Here is a 21290-nt window from a genome sequence, read left to right as displayed (position 1 = left end):
CGCACATTTTACGACCTTTTGCTAAAACATTTTTGGTCCTTCGAACCGGACTCTAAACTCCCCAACAATGTTCAATGGGAAGTTCGTCAAAGTGCGAAAGATCGTCGGCAGTCAAACACAATTTCCGTAGGCGATGGATAAAGAAAAGCGAGAAAAAATTTAAGTCCAAAAGAACGAAAACGGAGAAAATGTTAAAATGTGTGGTTTCTGTTCGAACGATATATTTGTACTGATTGGTGATCTTGACCTTGTCGTAGATCTTCATGGGCACGATAGGTAGTAAATCTTCGTTCTCTAGCCGAACACAGTGAAGTTGTGCAAGTGATCTGATAATACGATAGTGTGAGAAAAGTAGGTAGCCAAATTCAAAAAAAATCTTAAATCTAACATTCGTGCTTCTTAAGGCACTAGGGTGGTGCCTTAACATGCCGGCCCCCGTTGAAAGGGACAGCTTTCAACCAATAAACAGAATAATTACAGTAGTTGTTCGGTAACTGGGCGTTGTTTAACTGGGCCGTAGCCCAGTTAAAAAGCAGACAAACGTCAAAAAAACCAAAACAAACCCAAATGACCGAGGGGTTAATAGATGCCAAAAGCCTGCTCAATAAATAAAAAAAACTTTTTTCAAACTTTTATTTAATTTCAAGTCACAATTAAAGAAATCTGAAAAGTAAGCATTGTAAATAAATTTGAGTAACTTTTATTTTTATACTTCACCAGGAAAATATTATGCATCGGTGGTCCCCTCGTTATTTTTCTTAAGCCCAGTTAGCGAGCAGCATTCGATGACTGGGCTACGTTCTCAGCCCAGTTACCGAACAAGTACTGTAATATTTTTTTTGTTACTCACCCAACGACCCCTGCACCGTCTTCAGCAGCTGGGCGTTCTCCGTGGTGACTAGCGCGCGCCTCGCATCGCTTCCGTCCTCGTTCTCCACCGTCACAATCACCAGTCCCTGCTCCTCAATCAGCGCGTCCCGCTCCGCCAGCTGACCCTGCACCATCTTCAGCTCGTCCCCAAGCTTATCGTTGGCCCGCCGCAACGCGTCATGGTCGCGACACTTTTCCTTAAACTCGCGCTGCAACTGGGCATGGGACTCCTCCATCTCCTCCAGTTTGTCCTTGAGCAGCTGGATCTGGTAGCTTTGGGAGGCCCGCTCGTTGTCCAGCTGGGCGTTCGCGACCATCGCCTTCCGGAAGCGCTCCTCGACGTCCTGTTTGAAAAAGAAGATTGATATTAGAGGGTTGAGAAAGTTTGGACGGTTTTGACGCCCTACCTTGAGCTCATGCCGCAGATCCCGCAGACTTCGGCCCTCCTCCTCGAGCGAGTCTTCGCTGCTCCGCCGGGACGACAGCGAGCTGCCCCGAATGCCGCCGCCACCGACGGTGCTGCTGTTCACGGTGAGCCGACTGCCGGGGGTGCGCGCCGCTCCGAGCGACGTGTCCACCGACGTGCCGAGGCTGGCGGACTGCTGCTGCAGGTCGAACACCCGGTCCGCATTCTGCTCCAGTTCCTTCTGCTGGCGCTCCAGCTCGCGCATCCGAATCTCGCGGGCTTCGGCTCGGGCTTGCCGGCGCGCTGCCAGCCGGGCTTCCGCCTGAAATTGAGGGAAGAAATGAGGAAAAATTGTAATAAATTTCGACTGAGAGAACCACTTTGGGACGATTCACGGGGACATAAAACAACGAAGAAACGAAAAGATCACCAACAAATCAGGGTTCAAGTCAGAGTTGAAAGCGAGAGGGAGAGTGAATCTCACCGTAAGAAATTAACCGGAATGACAAAACGACAATAAACACGTAAACATTACTGACGGTAAAGGCGCATTGATCCCGCGCAACGCAATGGAAGGTGACACTTCCAGACCATGTGTGCCACTTCTACCTTCGGGGAGAGAGAAATCCGATCGACTTAAATTGAGTGAAGAAGCCATACGAGGGGTTTAGGTACGAGATTTACAGCTGGAGCCGCGGCGTTCAACTCTGCAGTCGGAAGTCGTCGAAATCCTGATCCGACTGGGAGCGTGGAGGAGGATCGTTAATACTAGTTTATGTGACCGAAGGTGGGGAGGGTCGATCTCGATCTCCCCCTAAAAGGGTAACTGTGACAAAAGGATCAACGGGAAATTTAGCGCTGGAGATTGGGAGTGGAGGCACATTTGCCGCTTCTACTCTGATTTTAATGGGGGAGAAAAGGGTGTGGTGCGCAATTAACATCTTGGTTTATTTATGTCACAAATGTCACGAACTCTATGAAAAAGCGATTTGCGAAGCAATTCTTTTATCCAGATTAATTTATCAAACCATACCATCAAATCGACTTGGGGTTTCTCTAAAAAAAATCAGAACTACATTTTGGTACCAAAATTAAGTTGCAGTTTTGGCCGCTTAGGTGGCGCTGAAATCTGACTTTTTCCAGTTACCTCCTTGCAAGTTGGTGTCTTGCAAAACAGTGCAGACTTGATTTTCCAAAGCTTCGATTATCCAAAGTTTCGATTATCCGAAGCCAATACGAAGTTCGTTTATCCGAAGGTTTGTTAGAGACTTCGGATAATCGAATCATAACCAAACTTTTTTGATTTATTTTTTTACTCTTAAAATCTAATTCAATTTTGGTAATTGTTTTTGAAGTTTTGATTATCCGAAATGAAATTTTCCCAGAACTTCGGACAAACGAGTCTGGACTGTATTCAGCGAGCATGCCAAATAAAAAAAAACAGTTTTTAGGGTATTAAGTAAATATTAAATTCTACACTTTAGCACCATCTATACGGCCAAACTGGAACTAAATTTTAGTATCAAAATATAGCCCTAATATTTCTGTGAAACTTTGTTGAAGGCACTGAAGTTCAAGGAAGTAACCAGAGTTACCATACCTGAACAAAAAAAAATACTGACAAATAATCTGGAAAATCTAACAAGCCACTTTCCTCAAAGTTATTTGTAAAAATGTGTTAAAAATGATTATATTAAATTTTTTTAGCATTAGAATATCAGAAAATAAAGTATCTAGATGAATATACTTAACTTTGGAATGATATTCAAAATCATTTTTTTTAATGGATTTTCGCTCAAAAATCTGATCCAGCCGGATTTATCTGGCAACCCTGGAAGTAACACAGAAGTGCTCTAATTGTTGTCCCGCAAAATGGCCACCTCGCCCCACTTTTAACTGATTATAAATACTTGAGGAAAAATTGCTTCATCATTCAAGGCCAGATATTGTATTTGTCTTTTTCTATATTAGGGGAAAGTGGGGCAAGTGTAGCAAGCTAAGGAAATGCTCGTTATTAGCCATTAAAATCGTTAAAAAATCTGTCGTTTTTACGAAAAAAAATGAGTACTTATATGATAAATAGCAAATTTTCATAATATCACTATTTTTTGTATGGACAATTTTAACAATTGTTTATCAGCTTTTAAGTACTTTTATGTATTTATTTCTAAATCAAATATGTTGTTGCAGCAATTCGTAATTTTTTCCATACTAAAAATCCATATGGTACACTTGCCCCACCTGAACAAGATTTTTAAAAGCTCTCAACAAAAATAACCAAAAGTAAAATCATACTTTATAATAGGTGAAAGTCATTGGTAGGGACACTACTAATCTAGAAAAAATAGCATTTTGATAAAATGAGCCTTAAAACGAACCTTAAGCCTTATTACTTACTTTCCAAATATTATAAGAAAACAAAGGTTTTGAAAAAACTTCATTTAATCTTACGAGGCGTTTACGTGGTTTTGGCGGTTATGTGGTAGTAGAATCAGCAAATTGCATTGCTAGCAACAATTCCTCATACTGGAAATAATTAAAATTATAAAAATTACGACCGTACGAGCGATTGTTCCTCTTGCCCCACCTTCCCCTATTAAATTTTTCACATTTTAATTCAGGTCAAATTACACAAAAATAGGTATTATTCATCAGCTATGCATTCGAATATATAGTAATAAAAAATCTGAGAATAAATGGAATAATTTCTGAAAAATGTGTGATTTCACCTCTGAAAACATGTAAATTTACTACTTTTTTTGGTTGATTTTTAAGTTGAGCTGCAAAAAATCTTCAATTTTAAAATTTAATAAAATTTTACATTTTTTAAACTAATTAAATTTATTACTTTGTGCGTTACCATATTCTTGGTTTCAAAAGTAAAATTTTAAAAACGGGAGGTAAATTTACACACTTTTTGCAATGAATTAAACATTTTATTTGACCAACAATGTAAAGTCCTTTTGAGATTTAAAATAAAAATGATATAAAAAAAAGTTTAAATACGACGAGTGGAAATTAGTGGCGTAAATAAATAAAATGCAACTCTAATTAATTTAATGGGTCGAAAATAACATTATTCAGAGAGCTATTTTTCTTTAATCAGTTCCTCAAAACAGATTTAGCGACAAAAAAGAAGTGTAATTTTACATTAAGAACTGGGTAAAACTACATCGACACGATGAAATTCTCCACTTTGTTTATATTAATCATTTTTTGACAGGAAATTATACAAAAATAGGTAAATTTCCACCTTAAAATTTGGAACTAGTCGAATTTTTTACAGTGATGCTATTTTTACAACCTTTCAAATATTAAAAGTTGAGGAGGAGAACTGTCTTTTTTTTGTTTTTGTTACAACTAAATTCAGGATCATATTCGAACAGATTGAAATTGATTTTGCATTGGAATTTATCGGAGTATTTTAATGGCCCATAATATCTTTAAAAAATATTATCAGTTTGTTAAACGAGGGTCCTCATTATTTTTTGCCGAAATGAAATGCAGTTCAAAAAACATATTTTTTCCTATTTTTTTGTAAAACTGTTTTCAACACAAAAATACAAAAAATACAAAAAATAAATGAAATTAGGGTAATATAAAAAAAGACTTTAAAAGACAGTTTCTTCATTCTAATTCACAGCCAACACTTATCACAAAACTAATGAAAACTCAAGTCAATTGCCCCAACAAACAAAGTCAATGATCCACTATCTGTGGAAACCGCACCACCAACTGGGGCGGAAAATAGACCAGCTCAGATTTAGCCATCAAACCGCCCCCAAACAATGGAACACTTAGCCAATCACACCGATTCCAAGGGTGGGCCGTGTTAAACGCAAAAGTGTCTCAAGTCTCAATTTTCTATGATTTTTCTGTGTTTTTAAATTTCATGCTGCATTTAGAGTTTTTTGTTTTATTAGAAAAACAATATTTTAATGACTTTTGAAAAATTTCGAAACTCTTAAAAGTGATGTTTTGATATTTATTTTTTAAGACTCAATTGCAGCCAAACTAAACTCCCTTGTTTGCACACTTAGAATTCACATGAAAACACCCACTATCAGCGAGACCAGCGCGATACAGCTTGTTGTATATTTCAAACAACCTTCTTCAATTATGGTGTGGATACAAATATAAAGGTCGCCGCCACGGCGCTCTTATCAAAGACACGGAGGGAAAGAAAAAACCTCTTGCCAGAGAATTTTCACACGCAAAAGAATAGCGCTGCTGTCTTTTCTTTTCATTTTGCTTTTTTTTTTTTTGTTGCTGTCATTCAAATCGCTCTCTCCCATCTACTAGCCAAATGGTATAGGGTAAATAGCCAATAACTGTCACGTTTGATTGCGGTACGATTTACGGTCAAACTGTACTACACAGATGCTACCGGAGAGATATAGCGAGAGACGACTATAATGGGTAGTTTTGTACCCGAAAGCGCAAATCACACGCGTTGGTGAAAGTTGAGGAAGAGATTTGCCGAAGCGTAACCGAGGGTTTTGTTGCGATTCTTAGTAACTGTTTTTCTCAGTGTAGAATAATATTCTCAGAAAAAAAAAATGTGAAAATTTTAGTTAAAGGTTAAAAGTGGTTTTTTGCTAACTAAAATTTTGCCAGGTTTTATCAACTTTTTAGCTAATTTAACCTCATTGTTAGCTAATCCAACTAAATTAGTCATGTAAAAAATTAAACAATCGAATATTGGATTTACCTTGGCCTTTTGAAACATCTGATAAATTCCAAACCAATCAGTCATTACATTAAAAAACAAGCAGTTTTGTTGTTTCAAAACCAACTATTTTGTGCAATATACACTTTCCACATTGCTTATGTTATCGCTAAAAGGAGAAAAAACAGCAAAATACACTGAAACGATAAGCTTTTCTCATTCCGAATCGATAACAACATTTCACCACTCAACTTCCGTCACGTGTTGTGAAAGGTGACAATTTATTTTATTGCTATTGTCCCCTCCCAAAATTCTTTCCCCAATTACTCTAACTGCTTATTTATTTGATTGCCTCAAAACGCAATCCTACTTGTCGTAATGCAGTGAGGAAATTCGTTTTTAAACTTCTCAATTACCATTCAAGCGCGTTCAAAACTAAAATATTACAGTCCACATATCCCTTAATTGTTTAGTATACATTTTAAGTTAATGAACTCCGACGGTGGCGACACAGCGATCCCCTTCTTATAAAGTAAGCTGGAAGTTACGCTTAAGCGAGTAGCATGCACATCTGTGCACAGTTTGTCTCAGGAAACCTCCAGAAGACTCCCCTCGAAGTCGGAACGGTCTGCACTTCTAGATGAGGGGCATCGCCTCGCCTCCCAAGTCTTGTGTGTTTCTATAAATAAACAATAACAATTAAGCCCACCTTCCAGGGCTGATGAGCGCAACATCAACAACTAAGGGAAAATTGTTGTTTTTTTTTGTAAGTTTTTCCACATATTGCTTACCCCACCTGGAGGATTCTCCTGGCTTTAGGGGAAGAATTTCACACATGTCTGCCAAATGGCTCTTTTGGTTTAGACTAAGAGTCAAAATGAGGGGAACCACGCTCGATCACTCAACTGCGAGTGACTTCATCGCAGCGCAGGGTCTTGACTGAGTCAGAGCGATGTCGAAAGATCGTCAAATTGATTTATGATCGGTTGTTTTGCTGGATAAATCAGCATTGTTACTTTGAAATTCCAAAGTACTCATAAAAAAACTACTTTAAAAACGATTAGACACATTTTTCAACGAGACATTTAAAACATCACGTGCGTTTTTTTGATTGCATTTTGCCAACTTTAAAACCATAATATAATATTTTTTTTTTTGTTAAAGATATCGCGATTTAGCCGCTAGTTGCATTAGAAGCAACGTGAGGGCTAACACCACCTAGTAACCGGAACTGAGATAAGCTATATCAGCACAATCCAAATCTGATACAATGTATGCTTTTCCTTAATTTCGCTGCCGGCCAGATTTTGAAATTTTGAAAAAGAGCTTAAAACGCCATGATTTTTTAAATTCTGACTTAAATTTAAATTTCATTTTTGGAGCGTCAAATTTGTTAGCAAACATTTGTGACATTTCATTTTTTTTATCATTTTTGTAGTGTTTATAGCAAATTTAATATGAAAGGTATTGCACACTTCTTTATTCAATTTAACTTGAAATCAACAGTGGGAAATATGAAAACCCTGTTGTTTTGAAGGATCAAAATTCCTCATATGATATTGTTTAAAAAATAAAAACTGGCAAAAACGTTACAAAAATGTATATAGTTGTTTGAAAGAGTAGTTAAAAATAAAAATTCAAGGTTAGAAGATTTTTCATAAAAAAAACTGCTTATGTTTGAAAGAATGGAAAAATCACAAACAAAAACCTCCCTCCTCACCTCCTTTCCCTGATAAAAAGTCTGACTAACAGGATATCGTTGCCAAATAAAATTACAATTACAATAGTTACAAAAAAACAAAAGTTTTATTGGAAGAATATTGAAAATAGTTTTCGATTCAGATATTTTTTTCAATTAAATTTGAAAATCTCACGTTAAAAAATAATTTAAAAAACTCACAAAAAAGAAAACCAAAATGTATGGATTTGAGTGAAACAAATATAAAATACACATAAAATATGTTCGAATTTTTACAGAACTGATCTGCCCCTGTTCGCATAAATGTCTCATGTGCATTTTCATTACTTTTAAGATAGTTTGGCAGTCTGATCTGAAGCATGTGAAAATTTGATAAAATCCCACTTTTTGGTGAAATCTTAAAACGTAACCGATTAAATTTGCCTTGCATTTTCTCTGATTTTTGTTTTAGCATATGGGACATTTATGCGTAAAAAAGTAAAATTGTCAGAAAGAATCTCAAGGTCTAAATTAAACATTAAATCAAAATTAATTTTTCATAAAGCAATTTATTGGACAACCCATTCATGACAGAATAGTAAAATTTACAATAAAAAATAACAAAAAAAAAACTTTTATCTAATGGATAAATTACAAAAACATTGAAAAGGTCCGATTATTTATTTTGAAGCTATTTAAAAATTGCTCCTGTAAACCATAATCCCACATAAAAGAATAACAATGTTTGAAATGAGTTGGTGTCTTGCGCAAAGTTTTAGGTTAATATTAGGAATTTTCAGAAAAAAAGATACATACACTGAAAAATCCCGTTTTGTTATTTAACTTTTTTTGACTTTTTTTTTAAATATTTTTGGGGACTAAAAAAGACATTTTTTGAGCCATAGTTCGTGATGGTTATGGTGACAAAACCTTAGGGATCCCCCTGATTCGATTCCTTAGGCAAAAATATGCAACTGTGCCAATTTTGAGCCAAATCGGTTAAAGTTTAAGGGTCACTACCAAGGTTGTTAATCGATAAAATTATCGTCGATAATATTATCGTCTGACGATAACGATAATTCTATCGACTATAATCTTATCGCCGATAATTTAAAAATCTTTCTTAAATCGATTAATTCAACCATATCATGTTAAATTTTCAATGCTTTTTCTAAGAATATATTTTTTGAAAATGTAGAAAGTTTCAAAGTAAATATGTACTCAAAATTCTTCACAAAATACCGTATTTTTTTCGCAAATACAAAAATTTTGAAAATGTGCAATATGGGTATTAAACGAAGAGAAATTTTATATGTTTTTTCACCTCATTAAAGTATTTTTGTAAAATACAAAAAAAATATTCACAAAATGCATTTTTTTCATCGAAAATACTAAATTTTTTAAAATATGCAATATGGATATCAAACGATTTGAAATTTTGTTTGCTTTTTTGGGGTTGGCGATTGTGTACGCTCCATACAAAAAAGATTTTATTTGTATGGAAGTTGTCCACGATGGGAGGGGGAGGGGGGGCAGTTGAGATTTCCAAAAAAAAGTATACGTGGTTTATGGATGGTCCCACTACACTACAGATCTTTAAAGTTGATGAAAAAAATCTGTTCATGCAAAAATCGCTAATGACTTAAAATCTGATAAAAAAATATTAAAAGTAAAAGTAATTAAAAGTATTTAACATTTTTTTATATGAAATGTACCAGTTTCAAGTCATAGCTACTTTTAAGTATACATTTTTGCTTTTCAAGTATTTTGAAATCTAAAATATAATTCGTGAAAAAAGCTACTCCTTATGACACCTGAAATTTTTTTTCCAGGTTTAGGATCATTTTTGAAATTTTGAAATTATCACAAAGAATTAAAATTTACTCAAATTTAATTTAGAACTATATATCCTGCAATTGTATTTTCTTAACAATAATCATTAACACAGTTTTTTGCAGAAAGCCTTTCAATTCTCTATTAGTTTATTTTTATTTATAACTTTAATATCCATAAAGCATCGACGTCCCATGTGCAATTTTGTCATTTTGGAGCTTTTCGAAAGAACAGATTTCTTTTTTGAAAGTAAAATATCGATAAAATTCAGAAGTTGCGCTTTGTTCTGTGGATCAAAAAAAAAAAAAAAATAAGGTGATCAAGCAAAATCGTCCCATATGAATGAAATAACTGTAAAAATGTCCCATTGTATAAAATTTTAATAATACAAAATTTTAATAATACAAATTTAAATAGTGGGACAAGTATGCGTTTATGGTTTATTAAGAACAAAATGCATTTTGATGCTTTTTCAATTACAATCCAGACTCGATTATCCGAAAGCCTCGGACAAATTTCACTTCGGATAATCGAATCACGAAAAAATAATAATATTTTATTGTATTATTTTTGATTGTTGAGCTTAAGTATGACCCCTCAACTACTCTAAAGTGATTTAAAATTTTTAAATCCAAGATGGCGGTGACTTTGTATTTAAAAATTGCATTTTGTAATGTTTAAGGCAATCAATAATTCAAATTTGACTAAAATGGGGTCGCAGAGCTCGATTTTGATGTTGAAAATAAGAAAATGAAACAATCCGAAAAAAAAATTGTTCATGATTCGATTATCCGAAGTCCCATACAAACCTTCGTATAATTGAACTTCGGATAATCGAAACTTTGGATAATCGAGTCTGGACTGCAGTCCATCTAGTAAAGCTTTGCCTGCTATATAAAACTATTTGAAAGGTTTGCGTCAATTGGTGGTTGATCTTCAACTACATTTTAAACCTTTCCCTTTTTCCTTCCAGTGACAAAAGCGAAATCCTATAAATAAATATTTAAACCACCACCAAAATAACAAACAACAATTCATGTAAACACTGACACGAACCCACACAAACCAGACCACCACGAACCTTCTCCTGAAGAGAGACATAAACAAAAGAAGCAAAAGAAAAAAATATCCCTTCAAACACCTACGATATGGTTCGCCTTCTCCAACAATTCCACGAACGCTTCGTCCTCGTCGGAACTGAACTCGTCCCCGGTGTGCGACACCGACAACCTATGATACTGCCGATGCGGCTCGTAATAGTGATGATCCTGATCCGCCTCGTACCCCCCATCCTCTCCGTAACTCCGATCCACCTCATCGTTCGCCGACGTCGCCAGACTACTCCCAGCCGACAGCCGCCGGTCACTTCCCTTCGTGGGCGTCGAACTGTCCCCATTGACCAGCTGCTGCTGCTTCCCGCTCAAATCGTTCCGATTATAGTCCAGCCGTTCGTTCGACTCCCGGATCTTCAACTCTTCCGTCAGCCCCAGCCCGAGCCGTTCCAGATCTTCACTGTGCTCGAAGCTGTAAAACTCCCCGTCGCGATCCTCTTCCTCGCCGACACTACCGGATTGCTCCGGATCCTTGGCGTACTGGGAACCCATCACAAACTCGAGCACTTCACCGTTGACAACACCGTTCGTACCGCCAAGATGGTGGTGATGGTGGTACAAATGTCGCTCGTCCTCACTAATACTCAGCTTGATGTCACTACTCATTGTGATTTAAGTTTTGCCTCCAGAACTGGTTTAGAACCTACACTTTATATCGCGAGAAATAGAGAGAAGAGTGTGACAACCTTCGGGGTGCGTAGACTTTCTAAGAAGTCCCCCGAAAAGAGTGACGACGACGACGACAATGGCCAGCGGCTATTAGTGATGTTATCAATTTATTGGTTGTGTGGTGGCATTGTCTTCCACAAGTGTATTGAAAGGTCCAACCAAGACAAAGCATTGGTTTGATTGGTCTTTGTTGATTTTACTGGGGGCGAATCGATTGTTTTGAGGGCAGAGCAGGGCAAATGTTTACCAAATTGATTAACTGAGGAAGGGGATTTGAGCTCGGGTTATTTTTGGATATCAAAATAATATCGAAGTTTGGCCTAAAATATCTGCACTGAATTCCAATAAAGTGCATCACAAACGATACCACGAGCCACCTTTATTCCATCAAGATAAGATTGCGTCGAATCAGAAATTGAGCTGGTCGATTTAGCAAACAGAAAGTTGACATCATCATTATTCATGGGGAATTCGTATAAAAACTTATCAGTATCACAGTTTTTTAGATAACATTCAGTGCAAAACTGCTCATTTTAACCGATATTATATAGCTTTTTTTTTAAAACGCAAAAAAATTACCAAACAAAAAGGTTTTTGAACGTTAACTGGTGAAAAGAGTGTGTATGAATTAAAAATAACCTCAAAATGATCCCCAAGTTTGTTAAAGTGAAGAGTGAACCCAAGAAACCAAAAGATTCATTTAGAGATTATTTTTGCTTCAATAAGTCCTTTTCTTGGCATCACCACTCGGAAGGCACACCGGCGGATAAGTTTGGTAAAGTTCGCACTTGCCATAAAATAACTGTTAAAATCGAGGTTCCAAGCGAACAACAACAAGGCCATGGAAAACCAAAGTCAGAATCAATCTTAGGTGGAAATGTGATTTTTGAGGATTTGCATGAGTTTTGACAAATTGACTGTATGTTATTTTTCGCTTACTTTTCAAAGAAGCCATTTTACAACATCAGATTGTCCATATAATTTTCCACACAAAGTTGTACTCAGGGTGACCACTCAAATCTCATTTTCAAATTTCCGACTTTTCGAGTAATGCAAATAATAGGCATTTTCTAAAGAATGATTTTTAATATAAAACTCTTTATGAAAAAAATCTTTATTTATTATCTTTATTATCTAGTTCAAATAAGTAAAATCAAACTATCGAAAATTTTCTTAAAAACAGAAACTTATCACAAAATTCTTAAAAAATAATTCAAAAATGGAAGCACTCTTTATTTTGATTCAGAGTAGAAGCATAAACAATTAGAGCAGTTCTCTACGGAATCGGTGTTTTTTATTTAATTTTAATTTTTGTATTTTTTTAATCCGGCTGAAACTTTTTTGGTGCCTTCGGTATGCCCAAAGAAGCCATTTTGCATCATTAGTTCGATCATATAATTTTCCATACAAATTTGGCAGCTGTACATACAAAAATAAAATATTAAAATTCAAAAATCTTTATCTATTGAAGGTTTTTTGGATCGATTTGGTGTCTTCGGCAAAGTTGTAGGTTTGGATAAGGACTACACTGAAAAAAAAATGATACACGGTAATTTTTTTTTGTGATTTCTAATTTCACTTTTTGTCACTAAAACTTGATTTGCAATTTTTTTTATTTTTTTTTCTGATATATGTTTTAGGGGACATCAAATGCCAACTTTTCAGAAATTTACAGAAAAGGCAAAAAAAAATCTTTGACCGAGTTATGAATTTTTGAATCAATACTGATTTTTTTTCAAAAAATCGAAATACTGGTCGCATAAATTTTTCAACCTAATTTTTCGATGTAAAATTGAATTTTCAATCAAAAAGTACTCTAGAGAAATTTTGATTAAGAGCACCGTTTTCAAGACAAAACCATTTTCAGGTAACTTTTTTGAAAACAGTCGCGGTTTTTCTTTTTTTTTTAAATTAGTGCCCATGTTTGCTCACTTTTGAAAAAAAAAATATTTTTGAAAAGCTGAGAAAATTCTCTATATTCTGCTTTTTTGAACTTTGTTGATACGACCCATAGTTGCTGAGATATTGCCATGCAAAGGTTTAAAAACTGGAAATTACCAAATGTCACGGGTCAAATTGAAAAAAATCGCAAAAATGTGTGAGGAAAAGCAAAAAAAAATCCATCAAAAAGAAGCGGTAATTGTGCATTCTTAAGTGTGAGATTCTTCTGAAATTTTTTATGACAAGCAACTATATCGAAGATCATGAAACGATCCGAGTTAACCCTGACGGGTTATTAACGATTTAAAGAAGACGTTTTTGTATGAAAAGATTTATTTTCAACTTATTCGATTTGGCTCAAGATTGGCACAGTTACTTATTTTTGCACAAGGAATCGAGTCAGGGGGTATTCCTGATGTCGTCCACCCTAGTCCTGATTTTTTTTCACAATTTTTAATAACTGCTCAGAAAAGCCTAGTTATCCCACCTGGATTTTTTATTTTTATTTTTGCAATAACTGAGCCAAAATTTGTCTGTTTACTTTTAGTTGCCTAATAACAAGACAAAATGAATTTTTTGAGTCGTTCACAGAGTTGGATAAATACGTCGAGAATGACAAGAAAAGTCAGTAGTTTCAACACGGATTTAAAAAAAATATATATTTTAAGTTAACAACGACAAAATTAGTGAATTGTGCTCAGAAAGATTGATTCATATGAATGAAGAACCAGGGCAGACATTTATACTTATAAAGGTAGTTAACTGCCAGCATGAATTGCATATTTGTCCCAAGTGATTTTTTAAAATGAATTTGAAGTTATCGTCCCATTATTGATGTTTTCAACGCATACATGTCCAACTTTACAAAATTCCAATCTACCAGAAAAAGATTTCACGTTTTGCATGCCAGTTAATTGATTTTTGACTTGTTTTTACTTTAGTTAAGGAAATCTACTAAAATTCTGAGTTTTATTTTCAAAAAGACGTCAATTTTCTCACATTTACTCATCAAACAAAACATTCCAAGAAAAAAACATCAAGAAAAGAGACAAACACCGGAATCGCGGGTATGTAAATACACCTTTCCCGGTTCTTGTGATGAAGCGCGCTCTTTTTTTACCTGTCTGACACATCATGCTCGCGACAAGTCAGTTCCAAGGCTGGAGACGCGGTCATCAAAACTTCAAGACAGAAGGGAAACATTGAGTAATGCCGATGACGGCGGAATGACCGGTGCGTGGAGTTGAATCCCGCGGCGCACATAGGTTAGATTTGAGTCATCGTCGACGAAGTTGCGGGGACGAGTATGCAAAATAGGCTCAATTTGACCGGTGACATTTGGAAATTTGCAAGCATTTTTTTACATTTGAACTAATAGTTGAAAATTTTGTAAAACTTACAATTGTTATCTGAATATGAATATTTAAGTTATTTAACTCAACAATAACATCACTAATTTTTCAAACTTTGTAATCTTTAAAATAAGAGATTTAACTTTTTCCGTGTCCACCGGCAAAATTTGTGTACGGTACAAATGTGGGTAAAAAGAAAACAACAAAAGGAAGGCCTTGCGCGAACCGACTAACCAGCCCGCTTGTCAATGTCAGTTTTTGTCTTTATATGCAAAAAAATAAAAATAAATAAAACAAAACCAGACATGTGCCCATACTCTACTCTACTACAACAGGTCTGCACAATTGTTTGACTGAATGAGACCAGAAGTGGGCATTGGGACCAATGTTTGAAAAAGGCGCATTTCCTCAATTTGCTTTAACTCGATTGTTTTAATTTTTTTGCACGCTTTCCTCAAATGTTGCTCGAGCGTTCAAACTTGACAGACCATCACCGAGCGCGCAGTTTGAAGGGTGTGCGCGGAACAACAGCACATTTTTCACCAGCTTTTTCTTTCATTTTTTTTTTTGCAAAGCCGCATGTGTGGAGAGAGAAATGCGCGCATGTTAGGTATTGGAACCTTCCGTTTATTGACACAAGTGGCGCGAATGTGTCAACATAGTGACGCAATAATATCTGCACACACACACGTACGCACACTTCCCACAACTTCTGGCAATAAGTAAACATTTGGCGCAGTTGGTTTCCGATTGGCAGAGTGCGGTGACTAATTTTTGAAGGATTTGAAGATGATCACCCTAATGCACCGTACTAAGCTATGTTTTTTTTTTGCAATATCAAAAATAAGTTTCAAGTCAACAGTTTTTTTTTAATTGAGAATATGATTAAAACAATAGTTATTAGGTTAGATTAGATCATATAACAACAATTCCAGCTCAAAAAAAAAATGAGTGCTTTTTCAATCAAACTTCATCGAAACTGATGTAGCTTTATAGACTAGGCACATATAAGCCATTTTTGTGTAAACGGAGCCAGTTACACTCGAGAATGACATTAGAGAAGGATATTTAAACAATTTAGATATCGCTGAGTCTCGAAATGCATCAAACAGTGGTCAAAGACAAAATTGTTGGAAAATTGACGAGCATTCTGGAAAAATACATTGAAGAAAAAATAAACGCTACTTCAATGATATTATTAGATTAAAATGTGAAATTTGATTATGAATCCATGAATTATCCCTATTTTTCCGGAGATGGCCTAAGATGTCTCTCAAAAAATTAAGGATGAAAATCTCTTAAAAATTACAAAAATCATTGAATAAAACCATATTTTTTGAAAAGTGGTCTAAACGCCCGAATTTTCAAAAATTGACCCTAACAGGAATCAATATTCCATACAATTTTACATAAAACTGTTCATATTGACTATTGGTCTAAGTCGTATCCTTTGAAAGATTCTGCTGTTTTTAACCATTTCTATGTGGTTTTGGCCTTTTTCATAAGTAAGACGTAATATTTCAGACTCAAAATCAGAAATTTTCGACGAAAATCTGTAGATATCCATTAGGGCGACAAGAAAAAAATCTTCAGGTTCAATTTTTCAGGTTAAAAATAAGTAACTGTGCAAATTTTGAGCCAAATCGGTTAAAGATCGCTATTAATCGTTGAATTTTGTATGGAAAAATTCAAAAAATGTTATGTATTCCCACTTTGTCAAAGACCGCAAAACGATCCGAGTTAACCCTGGCGAGTTATTAGCGTTTTAAAAAAAGACGTTTTCGTATGAATAGATTTTTTTTCACCAACTTTAACGATCTATAGCGACCCTTAAACCTAATTTGGCTCAGATTTTACACAGTTACTTATTTTTGCCTAAGGAATGAAATCAGTGGGAATCCCTGATGTCGATTTTTTTTTAATTATCACCCAAGTGTCGGTCCATATTATTGGGACTTGTAGGGCAAAAAATTCTACAAGGAAGGAGAGTCTGATATCTTTTTTAAAAAATGCTACGTAATTTGTGGATGGCTTAAAAAAATAAAAAATAAATATTTCTAACAAACTTTTAAATGTATCATAACTTCACTTATATTCTAAATGTAAAATAAAAGGGCACTTTTAAAAATAAGAATTAAGGAAAATTAATTTTGAAATTACATAAAGATGAGTTGCTGATTTTATGAAAATTGCAGTTTTTTTTTTTTCAATAAAGAATTGCCTCCTAAATTTTTGATACATTTTTAAGTAACAAGGAGATGGGGGGAAATGAGATAATATAATTTAAATTTACAAAACTCGACATTTTTGATGATGATGTCAGACTTGTGCTCCCTGAAAACGTTAAATGGACAGATTTGATTTTTAGTGAATTTTCTGGGACAGCAAAAAATAAAGGACAATATGATTCCATAGCATTTGTACCCGAAATTTACAACGTTTATTATTGGCAGGGAATTTACTAAAATTCTATTCTGTCTATTGGGGCACATTCCGGAAACCCAAATCTATCATACCTTGATGAAACTGAAGCGTTTAATGCCTTTTCTGTTTTTTTTTTAATAAAAAAAAACAATTGAGGCCAAATTACATCGAAAAAGAGTAAAATTCCCAAATAAAATTTTTCAGCTTTCCAAAATTAGATGCATTGAAACATCCTTCACCACATAGATTAAAAATCGAATTTTTGCCAAAAATATGATTACAACCGTCATTTCAAATATTCGTAGAAAAAATAATTTTTCAACTAATTTCAACAAAAAATAATTCCTTAACTAAAAACGATCAAAAGTAATTTAGCAGTTCTCAAAAATGTTTCTAAATAAAAATATACATTATTTCAATATTTTCTCACAATCTTGTGACGTTCAAGTGATTAAAAGTGAAGGCTGAATGACGTTGCTAATTGAATCAAATCATCCATCACCCGCTTCAAACAGTCGTCCAGCTCCGTGCATGCCGAACTAATTAGCAAATTGTAACAGTTTACTCGCGGTTTTAATCCGCGATAAGCTCCCTTTATCCATAAGGCAACAGTAGATATTTCCAAGCTCTCAGAAGAATCCTCCACCCAAGGCACGATATCCACGATATCCCTCACTCTCAATTACTATCTCGCGAGGTAAACATTTGCACTGTGATTAGATACGAGCGCGGATTCGCGACGATTCGCCCACTTCCAGCTTTTGCAACTCCTTTTCAAGCTGCTCACACGTGCTGAACCAACAGCTAGAAGTCTGAAGGGAGGGGAGGATCACGTATCCGTAGCACATTGTCGTAGTCGTCGAGAACTTGAGGCAACTACGCATCGCTGCAGAATCTTCACTTCAAACCCGCCACTCTGATAACGTTACGTAAGGCAGAGCATTCTGCTCTGGATTTGCGCAAAACTGGGCAGAAATCCAAGTTGCGTCAAGTTGCAAACCAAGTCGCTAAGGTAATCCGATATCCCGGGGTGCTTTGAAATCCACGTTTTGCTGCAGCTAATCCAACGCTTTTTTTTTGGAACTTGCGAAACAACACATGACAATCCGTATCAGTTACGGACTTCTTTATCAATCATAGCCCCTCATCGTCAGACGAAGTCTGATTGAGCCAACACTTCTTCTTCGTCTTCCCCGTCTTCGACACGGGCGTCTTCACCTCTTAATTATTCGCATAAATACATTGCACATCTGATATCGAATTTCTTCACTCCGCGCACACTTCACATTACCCACCACAAACAAACTAATTATGATATTTCTTCATTTATGAGCAAAAACCTAGAGCTCGGTCGACCGATTCGTTACGGGCCCCCCTCCCAAAAGTGGTGTGTTTACAATTTCCACCCGGGATCGGGGTTTTCCGCACGTGCGGGGCGCCACCACCAACGACAATATTGGCCAACCCAAAGAAAACCGAGACACTTGGAGAGTCGCGACCGGACCGTTTGCAAAACAAACAGAGACTGAAGCTCTCTCGAAAGCTGCGAGCTATTCGATGGCTATCGTTGAGGCGCTTTAGGCTGTTTCCGAACGTCCAGTTGAGAGGGAGAGAGAGATACTTTGAGAGAGAGATTGTGGGAAACTTGAGCGAGTAGCTCAAAGCTCAAGCTCAGCAAAAATCATCTATTTTGCTTAAGGGGAATCGGGACACCCTGCAAAAAAAATAAAAAATATTTTCTCCAAAAAACAACATAATTTTTTCTAATCATATTTTTATGAGAAATGTTGTCAAAAAGTTGTAGAACAATCTTTATTAGAATAAATTTTGCAAAAAAAATATCTTTTTTGCTTAAGGGGAATCGGGACACCCTGCAAAAAAAAAAAAACAAAATGTATATTTCTCCAAAAAAAAAAAACTCATTTTTTTATTACCTTATTTTTAACAGAAATTTTGTCAAAAAGTTGTGAAAATAATATTGATTAGAATAAATTTGGCAAGAATTATCTTTTTTGCTTAAGGGGAATCAAGACACTTTGCAAAAAAACAAAATGTTATTTCCTAAAAAAAACTCGCTTTCAGTTTTTTTTTAAAAGGCATCTTATTATGCAATTTTTGCCCCTTCTTCTTAACTCTTCTTAACATTGCTTCACTCTTTAAAAAAACAATTTCTTAAACGGTGTACCACCCTAACGCAAATATATGCTTTTCTCAAGCTGAGAAATCTCCCCCCTCAACAAACCAACCAACCTTTGCAATGTTTGTGGCGTGACGAGAGACAGAGCAAAAATTTGTTTTGCTTCTCAAAAGAATTGTTGTTTGCAAAGTTAGTGTGGATCATTATCCATGCTTGGGAGGACGACTTGGCGTGGCGTGATATTCAATATATCTACCTTTTTGCTTAAGCATTCATCGCACATCGCTGAGCAAACTATGTGAGGGTTTTTTGGAGAGAGAAAAATGTTATTCTGAAGCGAAGGTGAAAGAATGTTGATACCAATTTGTATGCTCAACATCGGTCGATGCAAAGTCGATGGATAAAGATTCAGTACAAAAAGGAAGCAAATTAACAGAATCAGAATCAAAATCAGTAAAAAAAAAAAAAGATTGATTGACATTGATATTTTTTTACGAGTTTAAGCTCTTAGGACATTTTTGCGAATTAACCAGCGATGCCTCCTGAGCAGCGATGCTATGAAAAGGGCCTTATTATTCTTTAAAATATCACGAAATAACAAGGGTACGACAACAAGTGTCAAATATTCAAAACGATTGTATTTTTGTATTTTTGCATTTTTGTATTTTTGTATTTTTGTATTTTTGCATTTTTGTATTTTTGTATTTTTGTATTTTTGTATTTTTGTATTTTTGTATTTTTGTATTTTTGTATTTTTGTATTTTTGTATTTTTGTATTTTTGTATTTTTGTATTTTTGTATTTTTGCATTTATGTATTTTTGTATTTTTGTATTTTTGTATTTTTAGATTTTTGTATTTTTAGATTTTTGTATTTTTGTATTTTTGTATTTTTGGAAATGTATTTTTGAAAAAAAATGTTTTTTGAGAAATATCGAAAATCTGGACAATAATTTAATAAAAATCGTTTTAAAAGCAAAATTTAATTTGCAATCGACAAAAATTTACATTTTTTTGTAAAATGTACCGTATTCAAGCTATAGTTACTTTAAACCATCAATTTTCGATTTTTTGAGGATTTTCGAATTAAAAAAAATCTTGAGAGGAAAGCCCATCTGAATTTTTTGTTGAAAAGCTGGAAAAATTTCTTATAATTTTCTCAATGGAATTTTTCGATTTTCGATGTTAAAAAATGAATCTTTTGCAAAGTTATCTTATCTTTTCAATAAAAATAAATTCAATGTTTTCTCTAAAATGTTGAGAAATTTACTCTTTAACAAATTTGAGATTTGTTGACACATTTTTTTTAAATCTACGCTCTTAAGACATTTTAGCGATTTAACTAACGATGCCATCCGAGCAGCGATGCTATGGAAAGGGCTTATTTATTGTAGAGTGAGGTTTGTTTAAATGTTCTCAAATTACGAGGAATTGAACAGAACCACGCCAAAAATTACTAAGCACTAAAATAATCGCAAAAGTGGCCAAAGTGCCCTAATAAACCTTCGGTTTAAAAATATGTCTTTTTACGGGTTAAATCTCATTTGAAATCAACATTTGAAATTTCTCGCAGAGAAAGTCTCCATCACTCCGTTTTATTTTTCCAATCGATAGTCCACGGATGACAACAGCAAGTTCACTAGTACGTACTAGTTGAACCACTTTTACTTATCATCTCACCCGTCGTAACTCGCAGAAAGAACCTCGATATGGCTCTATTTTTAGACTGCCCGCACATCCAACGCTAAGCAAACTGGTTCGCAGGCCGATGTCAACCTACATTACGTTGACGAACGCGCGGTTATCAGCGAAGACGATTCCGGCTGCGGACCGGTTCGATATCCGCCCCTTTTCGAACAGAACCTTGGGAGGAAGTGCCGCCCGTTAGTGCATCCGATTTTCTGTTTGGGTGCACGGAAAGATTTTTTTAGGGTGAAACGGCAAACATGTGTTGACGATTTTTTGATTGCGTTGTCGAAATTGGAAACAGTGTTCTCGGTTTTGAAAAGCAAAATTGAAAACACTGTTTCGGGAATCGTTAACGATTTTTTACGTTTCGCCAAGACGATTTCTCTCCGTGTACCTTTGGAACTTTTAGACTTACGACATTGTTCTCACACCTTAAACACTCCGGATGTAAGATTTGCCGATCAAGCGATAGACCCCAACCCAAACGCAATTTAATTCAAGTAAATTCTCGC

General features: G+C 35.2%; 1 protein-coding gene across 6 annotated transcripts in view; it reads right to left on the bottom strand.

Annotated features, from left to right (window-relative positions):
• The window catches only part of LOC120414539 (leucine-rich repeat flightless-interacting protein 2), a 99232-nt gene that overhangs the window by 12292 nt on the left and 65650 nt on the right, over nucleotides 1-21290 (bottom strand). For 4 of the 6 annotated variants that reach the window (XM_052706367.1, XM_039575753.2, XM_039575752.2 and 1 more), the window contains 2 exons: nucleotides 1278-1598; nucleotides 851-1214 (listed from right to left, as the gene is read on the bottom strand). In XM_052706367.1, the coding sequence (XP_052562327.1) occupies nucleotides 851-1214; nucleotides 1278-1598 (685 nt within the window). Of the gene's footprint in view, nucleotides 1-850; nucleotides 1215-1277; nucleotides 1599-10601; nucleotides 11217-18172; nucleotides 18471-21290 lie in introns of those variants that run through there. The other 2 variants (XM_052706366.1, XM_039575750.2) reach the window with 2 other exon arrangements.

The sequence above is a fragment of the Culex pipiens genome, chromosome 1 (assembly GCF_016801865.2).
Source record: "Culex pipiens pallens isolate TS chromosome 1, TS_CPP_V2, whole genome shotgun sequence".
In the NCBI taxonomy this organism is placed as follows: Eukaryota; Metazoa; Arthropoda; class Insecta; order Diptera; family Culicidae; genus Culex; species Culex pipiens.
Note: the sequence above shows the minus strand (reverse complement) of the source record. Positions and strands in the feature narration are given on the sequence as shown.